Source organism: Nipponia nippon, unplaced genomic scaffold (genome assembly GCF_047370975.1).
Source record: "Nipponia nippon isolate SJK-2023a ecotype South Korea unplaced genomic scaffold, ASM4737097v1 scaffold_1, whole genome shotgun sequence".
In the NCBI taxonomy this organism is placed as follows: domain Eukaryota; kingdom Metazoa; phylum Chordata; class Aves; order Pelecaniformes; family Threskiornithidae; genus Nipponia; species Nipponia nippon.
Genome location: NW_028262290.1, coordinates 157,542,580 through 157,559,498, shown reverse-complemented (window position 1 = coordinate 157,559,498; position 16,919 = coordinate 157,542,580). Strand labels below are relative to the sequence as shown.

The following is a 16,919-nucleotide window of genomic DNA, read 5'->3' as shown; positions in this document are numbered from 1 at the left end:
AAACAGTAGTTTTGAGACCTTACTCTAGCTTTGTCTGCTGTTGTCAGATTTTCCTCTTTCATGGTAAATTTGCTGTTTTTAAACATCCCTGGAGACTTGTACTTAATCTCTTAGTTAAGAAAATAGTCTGTGAGATTACATCCCTTGGAAAATGTGCTAGACTTATTTATTGAATATGGGAAAGATGCAAGAGAGGGACATAGTAGATGGAGGGTATATTGAACATTATTATACATTAGGCAACCCCCTCCCATGCTACATCTTGGCATAGAGACACAGTTAGCTACAGTTACTCTTCAGGTGAACTGTAACAGGCTCCTGTTGTGAAGACTTGCAAAAGGGCAAGTGAAGTTCAATTTGTACTTCAGCTGGCATTATTTTTTTGAATTGGTGTGATGCTCTGGTACTTTGTTTAATATGGCAGTGCTATCCACTATTTTGCTTTGAATTATTTGCTCACTGCTCCTGAGAGGAGAACTGATACCTAATTTCTTGTTACTGGGAACGTGCCTAAGCATTACAAAAATGACAAAAGATTGTTTACTAGTATTGGGGATTGCCTCTGTGTGTGCAAAAATGCTCATGCCATTTTTTCCCTTTGTTTTTGAATACTTTGCATTTCAGAACTCTGAAAGTTAGGGAGAAGAAACTGGAATCACTGACACAATGTCTGTAGATGTGTCTCTTTATGTAGAAAAAACTGAGGATGATATCTTAGCACAAAAAAGTTTTTTGCATGTCTGTCCCTTCTTCCCTCCCCTGGGACATGGCTCTATTATGTTTCTGCAGCTCAATGAGAGAGAAGACAAACCACTTGAAAGTGGGTGCCCAGAAGCAACTCAAAGGACAGTAATAGTAGTGAATAACCATCTCTCATTGAATATTTAGATCTGCACAATGACGTGATTTCTCTTTTCACTCATTTTAACAGATTTTTCAAAGGCTGATCTATGCTGATAAACAAGAAGTCCAAGGAGACGGGCCATTTTTGGATGGAATTAATGTCACTATCAGAAGAAATTATATTTATGAAGATGCTTATGATAAACTTTCTCCTGAAAATGGTAGGTTTACAATTAAGTTGTCATCAGCTTGTTTATAACATTTAACCGTTCTTACCATGTAGTTACATATTTGCTTACTTGAGTAGGATGTTAGAAGTATATCAGCTCTGAGGTGCGAAAGTCCTTAAAAAGTTAAATTTCCTCGTTTTTACGTAAAGTAATTCTCATCCAATCACATGCTTTCTGATTATTGCAGTCTCATTCTCTTTAACACAAACTTCCTTAGTTCAAACCTACTTTTATGGGGCTTTTCTTCCCATTTACTTGTACAAATAACTGTACTTTGTATGTTTATTGATGTAGTTAATTATATATCATCTGCTTTGGTAATCCATGTCAACAAGAATATCTAGACTGCATGGGATTTGCTAGGTACAGTGTGGCTGATAAGGATAATGCAGTGCACTTTGTAGTGATAGTATGTAGTAGTATATATTTTACCACATTGATTTAAATCATACCTTAGTATGAATTTGTGTGAGAGTGGCTGCTCTAGAAGCCAAAATACCAATGCAGATAAAACCTGCCCAAATAAAGTCCTTATTAGTTATGTTGTATTTTTGCATATAAAAAGAATATTTTCCCAAGGCTTGAGGTTTGCCATGTGAATCTCACCTGCTGTGCCACGTAAGTTCCCTCCTGGAGAACTGCCTAGTGTGGAGAGGAAGAAGAAAAAGAGGTGTTGATATTCTTGGTTGGTATAAAATTACTGGAGACAATGTGTTTTCTTAATTTCCTTTACTCTGGTAGTATTAAAGATATTATTCTATTTATAAATAGGATTTTGTATCTCAATACCTCTGTTTAAAACTGTAACTACCTAAAAGAGATACATTTAGACTATTTTTTTTTTTTTTAAATTAAGTACAAATTAAGTTGTCCTGTTTTGGGGAAATTTTTAAAGGCTAATCAGGAGATGTCACTGTACAGTCATCTGGAGATCATATGTGCAAGTGACTGTTTAGCCTCTTTCCTAGTGGTTGGGAATAGTTTCTTCGTACTAAGTCTAGTATGAGTCATTAACTGTTACTTTAAAAAGAGAAAGATGAGATGGAATTGGAAAACAGAAAAAGTTGAGTCTGTTGTGTTTCCCTTCCCTCTCCCCCAAATGTATGAAAATACAATTCAGAAACTGCAGTATAAGCTTTTGAATAATGCAACGTCAAGTAACAGGCAACCTATTTGTTTAAGAAGAAGATAGCTTTAAATGAGAAGCACATTTTCTGTGGAGACTACATTTCAACTTAATGTAATTTTATTAAGCTACAAAAACAGGTTTAGAATGTATGTTTCCTCAACTTAACCTACAGTCTGACAATCTGGGTACTGGGATGTATTCCACCATTAGTGAGGTTACAGGCAATATGAAATTGAGGGGAATAGTCAATATACCGCAAGGTCGGGTTGCCACTGAGATGGCCCTCGACACACTGAAGAAAAAGGCTTACAGAAGCCTCGTGAAGTTTAGGAAAGACCAAAGCTAAATCCTGTGCCTGGGCTGTAATAACCCCACGTGGCAGTACAGACTGAGCACTGACCGGCTAGAAAGCTGTTTTCAGGAAAGGACCCCGGGGTTCCTAATGGACAACAAATTGAACAAGTCAAGAGTTCCCGTTGATGAAAGCTAACTGCATGCTGGGCTGTATTAGCAAGAACATAGCTCACAGTTTCAGCACCAATGAACCGTGTCCAGCTTTGGGCTTCCCAGTGGAAAAAAAGATATTAACATACAAGAATGTGTCCTCCAGAAGGCCACCAAGGTAATACAGGGGACTGAAGCACATGGCATGTGAGAAGAAGCTGTAAAATGTAGCAGCAAGGGAAATTTTTAGTGGACATACATAGAAAAAACGTTTCACACTGAGACTTGTTAAGCAGTGAAGTGGGCTGTCCAGAGAGGCTGTAAAATCTCTGTTGTTGGAGAACTCAAATGGACGAAGGCAGTGAGCATCCCAATCTAACTTGGAAATTGGCCTTGCTTTCAGTGTGGGGATTGTGGATCGGATGAGCTCTCTTCCAACCTGAGCTGTTCCGTCATTCTGTCAAACCTTCTGCTCAGCAAAAAAAGCTTTTGTATTAATACAAAATTTATCTACATATACGTGTATACAGTTCCAGATAATGTTTTCAGCCTTTCCTTAGGAAGAAAATTACTCATAAAACAGTGAAAAGGGAGAACCCAATGAGCTTGTAGCAAGGGATTTGGAAGTAATCTGTAGGTGAAGTCTTCTGTCTTGTTTACAGGGACAGAGAAGCCATAGTGGTAGCTGGCCATTGAAGTTAGAAAATCTATTTTTTCTGCATGTGTGCATGACACACCATGTATACGCACACATATACACACACATATATGTATACAGTGCTATCTGATACTGTACTAGTGGAGCACTAGTGCTATTTAGAATCAATAAAGACTAAATTAGAAGGTTGGACTTTTTTTTTTTTTTTAAAAGCCAGTATTCTGAGACAGTATAATTTTTTGAAATAATCTTAATTCTGGAGTAGGTCAGGCACCACAAGGGAGAGCAGAAAAGAAGAAATTCCTGAAAATTGCAAGAGACACAATTTCAAGACTGTAGACTGAATTGATTAAAACCGATCTGGGAGATTGAACAGATGATAGATTAGGTCCTAGAATTGATCAGGGGAGAGCAAACAACATTGATTTGGAAGAGGCATCCAGTTTGTCTACTGGTCCTGAGAAGAGAGCTGTTCAAAGTTAATGTTTCCGTAGTACCTTAGCTGAGATCATTTAAGAAAACAAGCTTGGAATAGGAGAAATGTACTAGGTTGGTTCTTGTGGGTTTGTATTTGTATTTGGTTGTCATATGCTTAACAATGTGCAAGAATTTCTCAATTTATTTATTTTTTCCTGTGACTGGAATTTTCAGAATATTCCATAATAGCCTCCAGTGGACTCCAGTAACAGTTTAGTTACATTCTAGCTGTATGAGTTATAAAACTGAACTCTTCTTTTCAGAGGTTGCACTATCTTGGGGTCCACCTCTACCTGGTCACCTGTTTTGACATGTGAATTTGTTTTAGGACCATTTTTCCCTCCTTGCTATAAATGTGGTTGTCAGTACACAGAGAAAGAGATAAATAACTGATTTTCTTCATAAGGCCCCAAAAAGCAGTAAACCAACACTTTCCATATATAAAAGTTTTAACATTAATGCTCAATATCTCAGGAGTCTCCAGACAAAGCATGTCTGTATGCTTGAGACTGTCTTTTGCCAGTGGCCATTTTCTTGTTTTGGATGATGATGAGTGGACCTATTGCAGCACCTGTGGCTAAAAATGGCCATCCTCTTGTTTCCAGCCAGCAGAATTTTTGTGCAGGAGAGCATTTCACTTGAATGAAGAACTAATAGGTAATTTTTAAAAATAGCTGGGTGTGAAATGGGAAGTTGCTAATAGATGTAGAGGCATTTGCTAATGGGAGAGTGTGAGTAAGACACTTGGTGGTTCAGGAGAAATTCTGTTGCTACAAGGTGCTGAAGATTCCTTCATGAACATCATCTGTCCATCCATAATGTGTGCATTTGTAGCACATGGAAGCAGTAGAAAGTTTTATTGTTACTGGTTTATTACTGGTTGCTTTGCTGGGATGCAAGTGTAGTCAATGCAAGGGTTGTCAATGCAAGGGTTTGCACAAAAGCTGTATTTTGTTAGGTCTTTGGAAGCCTTCAGTGAATTGAGCAAAGAGTTCCTCCTTCCCTGTTATGTATACATAGTTCAAGGACTAAATATTGCTTGCTTTCTCAAGTAGCAGCCTACTACAAAACAAGCAGAACACCTGCCTTCAGAACACATCCATCTTTACCACGCCTTGCTCACTGGAATTACATGACATAGCAATGAGTCCAAAGTATTAAAAATCTTAAGTTCAATTTAAAATAATATTATTTAATTATGTAGCTTAACAGTCAGCCCCTCTAAGGGAATGCAGGGCTTATTGACCATTCCTTCAGACAGGAGAAAGTTGAACCTTGCATTCACAATATTTTATATAAATAGAATTTTCAAATTATTCTTGTGCCTCTAAAATATTTTGTAGGATTTTTTTTCTTCCCCTACCACTAGATGGGTCTTTCCACTCCCATCTTTTGATGACTCTTAAAGCAAGACCCTTTGTACAAAGCGAGTTTCATATACTGAATATTCCAAAATTCAGGCCAGTAATAGATTTTTGCTACTATTTACTAGTTCAATTTTTTATATAAAGTTAGCGTGGATATGTTTGTATGTGTAATTACATGTGTATTTATCCAAACAAAATTCAAGTAGATGGTTGTATCTGAGTTTGTCTCTCTCCTTTCTCTGCAGAACCTGACCTAAAAAAGCGCATTCGTGTTCACTTACTTAATGCACATGGTCTTGATGAAGCTGGTATTGATGGTGGTGGAATTTTCAGAGAATTTCTGAATGAACTACTTAAATCGGGATTTAACCCCAACCAGGGATTTTTTAAGACCACCAATGAGGGACTTCTTTACCCTAACCCTGCTGCACAGATGCTCGTTGGAGACTCTTACGCCCGACATTACTACTTTCTTGGAAGAATGCTTGGAAAGGTAAAAACAGTGTTGTGTAATATAAAGCTATAGCAGTACTGAAGTCATTCAGTAATTTTTTTTTCTTTTTAGATAGGGGTAGATGGGAAAAATTGATGGTGTTTCTAGAGTTGAGGAAAAAAAACTTCCAGATGTTGGATCTGAACATTATTTCCACATATCACCCAAATTTTATGTTCATTTTAGTAAGTTACATACTTGAGAAATACAGAGAACTTGATACCCTGACTGCCAGTTGAGCAAAGTGTGCATATGTCTGCTCCTGTGTTTATCCTCTTGCTTCAAGTTAAGTTGATTGAAGCCAATAGAGCTACTCTGCTTATGGTGATTTTTAACCTGGAGCTTTCTGGAGTTTGACTGCAGTTACATTTTGACCATTTGAAATATATGAAATTTTCAGAAAGAAACAGTTTGTAGTCGTATGAGTTGTACAATTCTTACTAGCATTTAAAATTTGCCATGAGCATTTACCATACTTAAGAGCCATATCCAAATTAACTTTCACTTATTCTGCTTGGGTTTTCATACATTTTGCATCTTTCTTGAGTTTTAGCACTTGATATTTTGGTGTTGTGAATGTTCGAAGACTAATACACACTTGTTGAGCTAGATGAAAAATGAAGGGCGGGGGGAGAAAAAAGAGAGAAACCATTACAAACATTCATTACATTCAATTTTCTCTTACAGTCAGGTTAATTACTGAGGCTATTTCCTTTTAAGCCCTTGAAATAATTTTTGTAAAGCTAATAATTGTGAAACAAAATTTGGAATACAAATTCCATTTCAGAAAAAAAATGTATTGATTGCTACTCAGCTGTCTAAAACTGAAGGTATTTAAGATGTAAAAGTCCCATTTAACTGCCTGAATTATTTTGGAGGCTAAAATCCTGCTGACTTGCAGTGAGATTTAACATATAGTTGGATGTCCTTTTAGCGTAGCTGGAAGTGGTTTAAGAGGATGTTGGCAAACTTGAGTTGTTGAAACAGAGTGCTGTCCTTTAGAGTTGCCAGTCAACTGATCTAGATTAAACTGCCACTTTGTAGGCAAATTCTCTGCTAATGCATCCTACCTATTGCAATATCCAAACAATGAAAATTTCAAATCAGCCATTTCAATAAAATAATCTTTGAAGGATGTTCCCACTGTTAATGGGAGATGGATTCAGTACTAATACAATAGTTTGTAATTGTGACCTATGTTACATATCCAAGGCTTCATTTCCTTTCTGCATCTATAGATTTTTGGAGTGGGGAAGCGAATACTGCTGTGGTATTGTGAGGAAGTTACTTCACTCCAGAAGTGTTTAGTGTTTATCCAGGAATGGGCAGGGCTCAATTGTCAAGGGGAAGTTTGTAACATTATTTCAAAGAAAAGATTGTAATTTTGAATCTTTAATTTCCTCTGTCAAAACAAGACATTCCCTCCTGTAATTGGATTTCAAATATCAGCATAAAGACAGAAGTTGCAAAGTGTGTTTTATCTCCCATGGAGTGCTACAAGTATAGCTTTGGTTTTGTCTTTTTAAAATCAGAGGATCTATTATTTAACATTTTGAAAGCATAAATTGTTTTTGTATTTGCAGCTTGTTTACATAAGGTAAGAACTGACAGTCTTCCTTAATAATTACCCCTACCCAGGTGCACAGACACCTTTTTAGTAGTGTATTTAGAGACTTGATGAATTAAACAGAAAGATAAGGCACGACCATACTATTCAAAACCTGCCAGTATTGTGATCTTGGTTAAGTTATTGAATACTCACTCACCTGTTTTCAAAAATGTGTCCATTTTATGCTTTGCACAGGGTTATTTGAAAGCAATAGTGGATTATTAAAAGCCCCTTTGTAAACAAAATAGATGTAATGCAAAGGAAGCAATCAGGCATCCACAGCAATTTCTTATTTGTGGAAACCAGTATGTAAAGAGCGCTGCCACCAAAAACTCTCACGTAAGAAGTTTCAGTGTTATCAGAAAACAAATACATTAAAATATAATAATTTATAGAAATTCTCTGTCTCTTGGTAACCATTTCATACTAATATCCAAGTGCATTTAACTTCCAGTACCATAGATTTACACCTAATTCAGTTTTTCTTCTCATCAGGAAGTTTCTAACAGCTTGACATCTGTGTTAATTGGTCAGTTCAGAAGTAGAAACATCTGAAAATTTAAAACTTACCTTTAAAAATAGTGTATCTAAAAACTTAAATTATTTTAACCCTAGATAAATGATTGACTATTTGGGGTGTATTTTTGTAGTTAGTGAAGAAATTGAAATCTGTATACTATACAAACTTCATGGTTGTCCATGCAACTTTTACTGATCACTGAATGAGCAAAAGGTCTTGTAGAAATAATACCATGTGATCGTGTCATTGCATATGTTGTCTGAAATCATTCTTCAAAGAAAAAAAAGGCAGAAATGAGTTTGCTTAAACAGCAGCTCCTCAAACACTTTCAAAGTTTACATTTCTCAACTTTCAGTGACTTTACTCTGTGATGTAAATATTATTTTAACATTGGTGCCTTTTAAGCATTTTCCTTTCTCTTCCTTAAAAGTAAAAGCTCAGCTTACCATGCACACCTCTGGTAGCAGTCTCCCACCACTGGCGCGGTTTGAAACTTGAACCCTTCAGTGTCGCCCACTGGAAGCGTAGCAGTGACTTCCTGAGTCCCAGGCTTTGCTTGATCGCTGAGGGTGTCCTGGGCTGTCGGGGGTGTTCAGACAGAGGTGTTGTAGCCCCAAATTCTCTTTGTTGTCCTCTCAGGAGAGTAAAGTCTTGCTGTCCCATGCAGTGTCCCAGAAGTGTGGATGGGATGTTGTAATCCTCCTGCTCTCTCAGTAGGTAGGATTGGGCTGTCGGGAGGCACCTGATGTGGTTTAACTTCCTTTCCACATGCAGTAGTTGTTCTGGCAGCACTAAAAATCTTTCCACGTGCAGACTTTCCTGCTGCAGCTTTGGCAATGTAGTGGACTTGGCTCAGGAGAACACAAAAGTTGCTATTTTGACAGGCTGCCAAAACTTCAAGCAACATAGCTGGAGAAGGGAAGTTTGGAAGCAACACCTGAGAATCTTAAATGAGGATTTTCTCTGTGCTGATTCTTGAATGGTCTGCTGCAAACCTGGAAAGAGGAAAATGCTGGTTAACCATTTCAGCAGAAACTGTGATCAGTAGCACAGCAACAGATACAGAACTAAAATCTGAACTTCACCATGTTCATACCTAAACTCAGTCTTGTATACAGTATTCTCCTTTTCCGTTTCCAGTTTACATTTGCATTTATTCAATTACGTTAATGTGGCAGATGTTGTGGAAAAGGACATTCTTTGCATTTGGAATTATTTGACATCAAGTAGCTAATTCTTATGATAATTTACTTAAATTTCATGAAGTATCACTGTTAGTTTAAGAATATGGCAGGAAGTCCATAGATTAGAACAATAATGTTTATAGCTTCCTCTTCCTTTTTGACACAAACCTGCTGGTTCTTGCATGTGTTATGTTTTGCAATGATTGTCTTTGCACCTTTAACAAGCGACTCTTCCTGGCACTAGAGATTTTTGTCTAATACACTCAGCATCTTTGGTTATACTGAATTCTACCATCTCCACTTCTTTTATTCCAGCATATTGAAGAGCACTAGTGAGTCACACATTCATGCTGCTGAAGAACACATGCACTGTCTTTGAAATATAATATACGGTCTCTTTTTCTAAGCAATAGAATCTGCAGTCCTTGGAAGACACTGGAGTTTTCTGAAAAGATTTAGATTTGTTTTGCCAAGACTTAGCTTTTGCCTTAAATGGTTGGGAAGGAAGTATAAAGAACAAAATGCGTTCTCAGTTATTGTTGTTTTGAACCGAGTCCTTCCTTTGTGGATCCAAATAAAGAACTTTGATAGAAGCAGCAGCAAGGACAGAGCAAAAATAATGTGTTTATTTTAAATTTTAGCATTATTTTGATGATGGATAGATGAGACGATCTAGGTCTAGTCTTTGATCATTAATATTTAATGTTATATAGGAGGTCAGTAATTTGCATGGCCTGGTGGATATTATATTGATGAAGGTTTAAGTTGTTTATTTTCATATGACTTTTTATAAGTTACTATACTGATTTAAGATATAATGGACTGTTCTGTGCACATATCTAAATGTTTTTAAACATATATAATTTTAAAAGTTATAAAATATGTCTTTTGATACAATTAAACATTAGAAGGGCAATAGTAGATCAAATACAAATTTTATTACCCTAGTAGTAAATGTGGGACCGTTAAGTACCAATTAGATTATTTTTCTGTATCTTTGAGAGTGTGCCTTGTGGTTACCGTTTGTAACTTTGAATAGAGCTGTGATAGATCATTTGTGCGAGATATTATTCCCGGCTGGAAGGTACAATTCTAAGATTAGCAGTGTCTACAGTAGCCATTTTGCAGAAAAACTAAAGTTGTCCTTAATCATCCTGGGGCCTTATCTAAAATGGATTGAACCAGTGGGAGTCTTTTCACAGCAAGATCTGGATCAGGTCCTAAACTCAAATCATTAATAAGCTGCACATACGGAGTTAAAACCTTCAAGCAAGTGTTTCTGGTAACATACTTGTGTGCCCTTTTTGTGCCAAAAGCTTGTAGAGAGAAAACAGAGCAAGAAAACTCTACAATGAGAAGAACTGGGTTTCATATACTTGAATATTTATTTGATAGGATGGTGCCTCAGGCATCGCGCTGCTACTCTTCCTCTGTTTCTCTGACTACTGAAGGGTGGATTGTTTTTTTTTTTTTTCCCTTCTGATTTTTAGGCTACCCTTTCCCTTTGCTTACCGTCCATTTAATGAAGGTCCACTTGGGCGTGGCTTAAGTCAGTACAGTCTTAATTGATTTGTGCTGCAGCCACAATTAATACTACTAGTACGTAGAGAGGTAGGTATGGAATTAGTGATATTGATAGGGAGGAGGTAATTTGTATAAACTTTTTATTTTATTAATTTCAGTTACCCTGCACATGATTTTATAGACTCAGCATTTTGCTTAAAAGCAAGTTAGCTGATGATCATTTGTCTCGGAAAATCCTGAATCATCTGAAATGGAATCAAAACAGGAATTTACGATGGAAAGGGCATGCTCTTTTAATTATACATTTACAGTGCAGAAACACTATCATAAGAGAGCGAAATGGATACCTTATGGAAGTTATTTCATGATTTACGAATGTAGATGCAAACTATTCTGAATCTATTTTCTGACACAGTTATTCAGCTTGACAATTCCTTTGTGTACTGGTTCATTTAACATAACCAATTATCTTTTGATTACAAATAGCTAGGTTAGTACTAACCTTGTAAATATATGTCTAGCACTAAAAGACTACTGAAATGTGGTATTTTAACTCTAAATCTTTAGGAAGGAAAAGTGTGTATTGATGGATTGTGATATTTATTGGGTCATAATGTATTTAAATTTTCTTTAATGCATATGTTAGTGATTGTTTACCGTGATAAAGTGCATAGAGGTCTCTGCAAGGAGTTCTGCGTGGAAAGAATTACCTCATGTCAGTGGTCACTCCTCAATTAAAAGTTCCATTAGCAGATGATTCCTGCTTCTGGTTTGTGTACTGATTGCATTTTATTGCCTCTAAATCAGGATCCTAGACAGGGAATAAATAAACAGTTAGAGTGTGTGGTAATGGTATCCTGATCTTTTTTCACAGTTGGGAACACCTACGTCCATTTCAGTCAATTAGGTTTGGAATATTTACTGAAGTTCTTTATTCTGTTTGAACCGTCTTCAAAAATGACTAGTTTCACTGCTATTAAACTATAGATTTATCTTAGAAGCATATCTAGAGGTTAGTTATATAGTAGTAAATGTTTCAGTTTTTCAGAAGATTAGAACTTAAATAGGGAGAAGATGTCTTCCTTTTATCTTCAGTTCTTACTAAATTATGTTTAAATTTGAGACAAGAAAAACCTATTAAGCCTTTACTGGAACTTCAGTGGTGAATGATAATTATCAGTTATCCAGTGCATCCACAGGTACCTCTAGGCCTTCCCTCTCCCATCTCTCACCCCCCCTGCCCCCCCAATGACATCGGTAGCAATTTATATCATACACATGGTGTAAGTTACAGAGATAATATGTTCCTATTAAAACAGAAAGAAAGTACCAAGCTGATGAAATGGTGGTTTTCTGCAAGTACCAACACTTCTGAAGCACTCTATTTTGGTAATAAAAATTCTTGTAATAAAATTAAATATGTCCTAAATTCTTAGAATAAAAATACTAGCATGACTTTCCATTTTTAAATTAAAAATAAACTCAAGGTCGTTATACTTGATACGCTCCAATGCAGTCTTTGGAAATGGATCCCTATGTTTTTATGGTAATGTGTTCATGAGACAGTCATGAGTTGTTTTGTGCTTATCACACACCTCAATGCATTTCAGATATTTACACTGACTGCAGCAAATTTGGCAGGCAGGCCCCTTGCATCTGAGTCTTTGCTACCCCAAATCTCTGGAAGTTCTATGAACTTATACTTGCTGACCTTCAAATTCCTAGTGAGTGGGAAACCAGAAGTGAAACCAATTTACAAAAGGCTTTTTTTTTTTTTTCTGAAAAAAAATTTTTACATCTGAGGATACTAGCACTGCCGCAAGGGTGTTTAACAAAGCTCTCTCTGAAGCCTAATTACAGGCATCTAGCTGTGGAATTTTGGACTCCTACTTTTTTTAAAAAGACAGAAAAGACATCTGGTATTTGAACAAAAAGTGCACTATGAATTTTTGCAGTCACATAGGGAAGATAATGTACCAGATCTTCCATTACTACGGTGATACGAATGCATCTGCTATGTCTCTGCTATTGTAGAGCTCGGGCAACTGTGAAACAGTGACTTAAAGCTACCAGGTAGCAGACATACTGCATTGGGACCCACGTCTGATAGAATTAATTCTATTTTATCATCTTGGTGTTAGGAACAATTTCCATTTGGTTTTGCTCACTTTAAAGCACATTATTAAGTGTATCTGTAAGAAATTATTTTATCTTAACATTACTAAATGCTAGCTTTAAAAATGCTTCAAAAATAAGAGTTTTAATGTAACTTACATTTTTAGTTTTATCTTTTTCATTAAGCTAGAAAAGGCTTTGCTAGCCCCAAAGGCTTTGTGAGCGTGATGAGATATTTCTAGGATATAAATAATAAGGTAGAAGGAAGTTCTAATGGTTTTGCTATTTTTCTATCGTTTTTATTAATGGGTCTGTACAGCTTTGAAGATCTATTGCACTCTGTAAGTGCTAAGTATTATTTAATAGTAACTGTTTAAAATGACTGAGATAGAAAGGGTTATGGTCTTGGGGGCTGATTAGGGAAATAACTGAATTTAAGCCCAGTCATTTACTGCCTGAGCCCATAAGCCATGTGTCTTTCTAGGGGTATGACTTTAGCATTGTTTAGGTTTTAAAGTACAGTTATGGCTTGTAAAGAATTAATGGAAAGTTGGAGCAATGACTGATTAATTATTTTTCTTAAGTAAGATTTTAGTTGAAATAATAAATGAGAGAATTAATTGTAGACCTGAAAGTGTAAGTAAAGCTGCCTCACAGTAAGGGAGGTTTAGTTGGTTCCTCTGTGAACTTGTTTACACAATTTGAACCTCATTCAGCGTGTTGTAATGCTCATGTAACCTCTACTATATATAGCTAATTTGTCTGAAATGACTGGAGTAGCTTAAACTTCGTCCGGTTTTAAAACATGGCACAAAGTCTTTTCTTTCTGAAGAGCTGTTTCCTAAATCTTGGTGTCGTACCTGACCAGGACCTCATGTGACCATGTAGGGCTTAAATAATATTGTGATAGTTACCATGTACAGTCCCAGTCAGATATTATTCTTCTTATCTTGAAAACAAGACAAAAGTCCTCCTTGCCCAGAAAACTGTCATTTTTCCTGTCTTACTATGTCCTGTATACAGCTGTCCTTCCAGCTGAGATATTCCATAATATATTAAAGCTACTAATTGCATGCCTATATTCGGCAAGTTGCTTGCCTTAAAGAACCATTCCTTGTTCCCCCACATCACAGGTGTTTAATGAATGCATTCAGTATATTCGTAAGTATCTGAACATAGTATTTGTCACTTTAGATGACCAAGTTGTGATCTGTGTCACTGAATTGAGTAAAGGCTTTTCTGTAGCTAGTCCAGGTTGCAGTCGATTATAGTTGAACTATACTGTAAGCACAACTAGCTAATATTATTTAAAAGAGAAACAACAGACTGTGTGCTTTGTGTGTGAAGTCAAAACCTATTAACCACAGTAGGTGTTCTGTTGTTCTGCTTGTTGTTAATGTTCTGGTGTGTTCTACAGGCATTTGCACAGAGAGGGAGGGAAGTGTATGAAGTTCCTTTTACTGACTACTGCTTCTTCCATAGTGAAATAATTGCTTCTCGGCCTTTTAACCAGAAAAAACCTCTTTTAAGCATTTATTTAAAAAAAAAAAAAAAAAAGGCTAGCAAGGCATCTTGGGATAATTGGGAAAACACTGGGGTGAAGAGTATGAAAAAAAATTTGTTACCGGAAAACAAATTTCTGTTTGCTTTGTTTTGTTTAGTTGTTTCAGACACTTTTAAGTTATTTTAATGGTTATCTAGAGATGTCATAACTTTGCCGAAAGAGCATCCCTAACCTACGTGAGTTTGAAATAGCACTGGGAAATCCAGGTTGGCCCTTTCAGCAGACGTGACCTTGTAGCTACTGGGAATGCGTCGCCCTATGAGCATTACACTGCTTGTGTGACTGCCCTTGATGGAGATATCCCTGCCTCTGCTTCAGACCAGCCTCTTGCCCCAGCCTTGCATCTGCAGATTGCACTTCCGTGGAAGTGGAATGCTACTCCCAGCCTTTTGAGGAGGCAGAGGTATATAGGCTCTGTTAAGGTGTTTAGGATTTATTTTCCTTCCCTCCTCCCCCATCTAAACATTAGAAACTAGAAGTCTAATGTCATATTTGACCACCAGTTGGTCCTTTCATGACTTCCTATCTGGGTTTTTTGCTTTATGTAAGTCAGTTGCAGCGTATGGGACTGCAGGATAGAGACAATGAAGTCAAGTAAGGGGCTCGTTAGAGAGGAGAGTTTGGAACGTGAACTCTCAGAATTCATCACAGAATGGCATTGGTCCCATAGGTGATGACCATAGGAGTTAGAGGGAACTTGCCAAAGGGTGAGAGTACTTGAATTCTGAGAAGAGATTAGTTTTAAAATATATACTGGTTAAGCTTGCTGGCTTTGATGTCTTGAAGTAGTGAATGAACAGGTACTTCTGACTTACAATCAAACAGAAGTCACCTCCCTCCAAGAGCAAGCCAGTTTCTTCCATCAGTGTTGTTGCTCATTGGCTGCTGGAGGAAAAAAGAGGACTGCTGCTGTGGGGAGAGTGTGACCTTATATTGTACTGAAGTATATATGTAAGTATATTCTAAGGGTGCAGCTTCGTGTTGCAGCTAATTAACCTGACAGCTGGTTACCTCTGTAAGAGGTGGTCATCATTCTCCTGTCTGCCACTGATGCTGGGCTCCTGCCTTCTCGATGTTGTTATTGCAGAAGGCCAGTCCAGAGACTTGAATGGGCAGAAAACTAAGTTTAAAATCAGATAATTTATAGCTCCCCAAGACACTTCACTAAGGGAGAAGAGAGGAGTGAATCTCCGCTTTTGGCCATTAGATTAGCTGCAGTAAGAAAACTAGCCATCAGGGTGGACTTCCATGGGCACCTGGCTGCTGTGAGGTTGTGCTCCCATTGAAACAAATGGTCTTGCTGTTCCTGCCCAGTTACAGCCATAGCTGTGAGCTGGATCTGATTCTGATTTGAAGGAAAGCTCAACTTCAAACAGTGTCTGTGCTGTGTCCACCAACACCCCCCCCCCCCCCCCAAACCCAACGCCCCAAACAAAGCACAACACAAATAATCTGCAAATTTTGAACCTTATTCAGCATGTTGTAATGCTTGTGTAACCTCTGCTATACAACTACTCTACTTGCAAACAAACCCAGTTGAATCAGCAAGCTGATTTGTTTCATCGCTCTGGCAGGAATGGGTGGAATCGCATCTTTTGGCAGCAACAGGTAGTTCGATCAGTTTGTGCTGACTGGGAAACAGGGAAGTTAGACTGAAACTGAAAAATAAAGTTTCAGTTTATGTAGTCATATTGAATTGTACACAGCATTTCTCAGCGTCTCTGCACAGTGCTGGAGCTGTAATGGTGTAATTTACCTCTTTGAAACAAAACCAAAGTTTATCATGATTTTATTTACCGGAGCGTTAGTGCATTTTTTATTAAACTTTATTAGGATAGCTTGACTTTCAAACTAATTAAAACACTACTGTTTGGCTTGTTTCTAAAAATACTTTGGTTTTAATATTGCAATCACTTAGCTAAGAGAAGCAGGAGTAATTAAAGTTATTCTCAAGTTGCACAATTTAGTTTATTTAACAGTGCTTTATATAGGTTTTAGATGAAGTTATAAATGTTCACTTTGGAAGCACCTGAAGATTAATAGTGATGCATTTGAAATGCATTATTTTTTTATTGATTCTTAATGTAGTAAATTACTGAAGTTACTTGGCAGCAAACAGAAATAGCCAGTGATGTTGTTCACATTTATTTTCCTGATAGCGTCACAATTTGCATTAATTGCATTGCAGCTGCACTCACTTATATTAAAAAGCTTCTACTATAATTAATCCTTTTTATTTCAAATCATTTTGGCACAATTTCTAGCAATAAACACTCATAAAAGACAGACACTTGAAAAATAACATACAAGTTTCTTCAATATACCTATTGCTGTTTTTTCCTGACAAGGAATTATTGATAGGCTTCTAGGATCAAGTGTTGCAAGTGGCTAAGACTTAAGACCAGTTTGAAAAATGCTAAGTGGATTATTTTGCATAAAAAATAGACAGGTTTTGAATTTGTGTAATTAACCTGTGTTTAGAAAATACCTTGATTTATGTCTACATTTGTATTTCAGTTGCATACATTATGGAAATTTAATTTATAATCCATTTAGCTGATGTGATCATAGTTTTTAGTGCTATCATTTATTAGTCCTTGTATATTAAATGCTCTAAAGGCTTAAACCTGCCTTGTGTAAAAAATTACACCTCTACATTTACATTTTATGAGTCATAGATGGAATTCCATTTTAAATTCGGGTAGCTTTGATATATTTAAGGAATTACAATGGCTTTATTGTTACTAATGCAGGAACAGCAA

General features: G+C 36.7%; 1 protein-coding gene across 1 annotated transcript in view; it reads left to right on the top strand.

The window, feature by feature from the left end:
* UBE3C (ubiquitin protein ligase E3C) overlaps window positions 1-16,919 on the top strand; it is an 82,841-nt gene that overhangs the window by 46,638 nt on the left and 19,284 nt on the right. Inside the window, exons 17-18 of the mRNA XM_087730039.1 lie at window positions 932-1,064; window positions 5,394-5,641. Coding sequence (XP_087586165.1) covers window positions 932-1,064; window positions 5,394-5,641 — 381 coding nt within the window. The remainder of the gene's footprint in view (window positions 1-931; window positions 1,065-5,393; window positions 5,642-16,919) is intronic.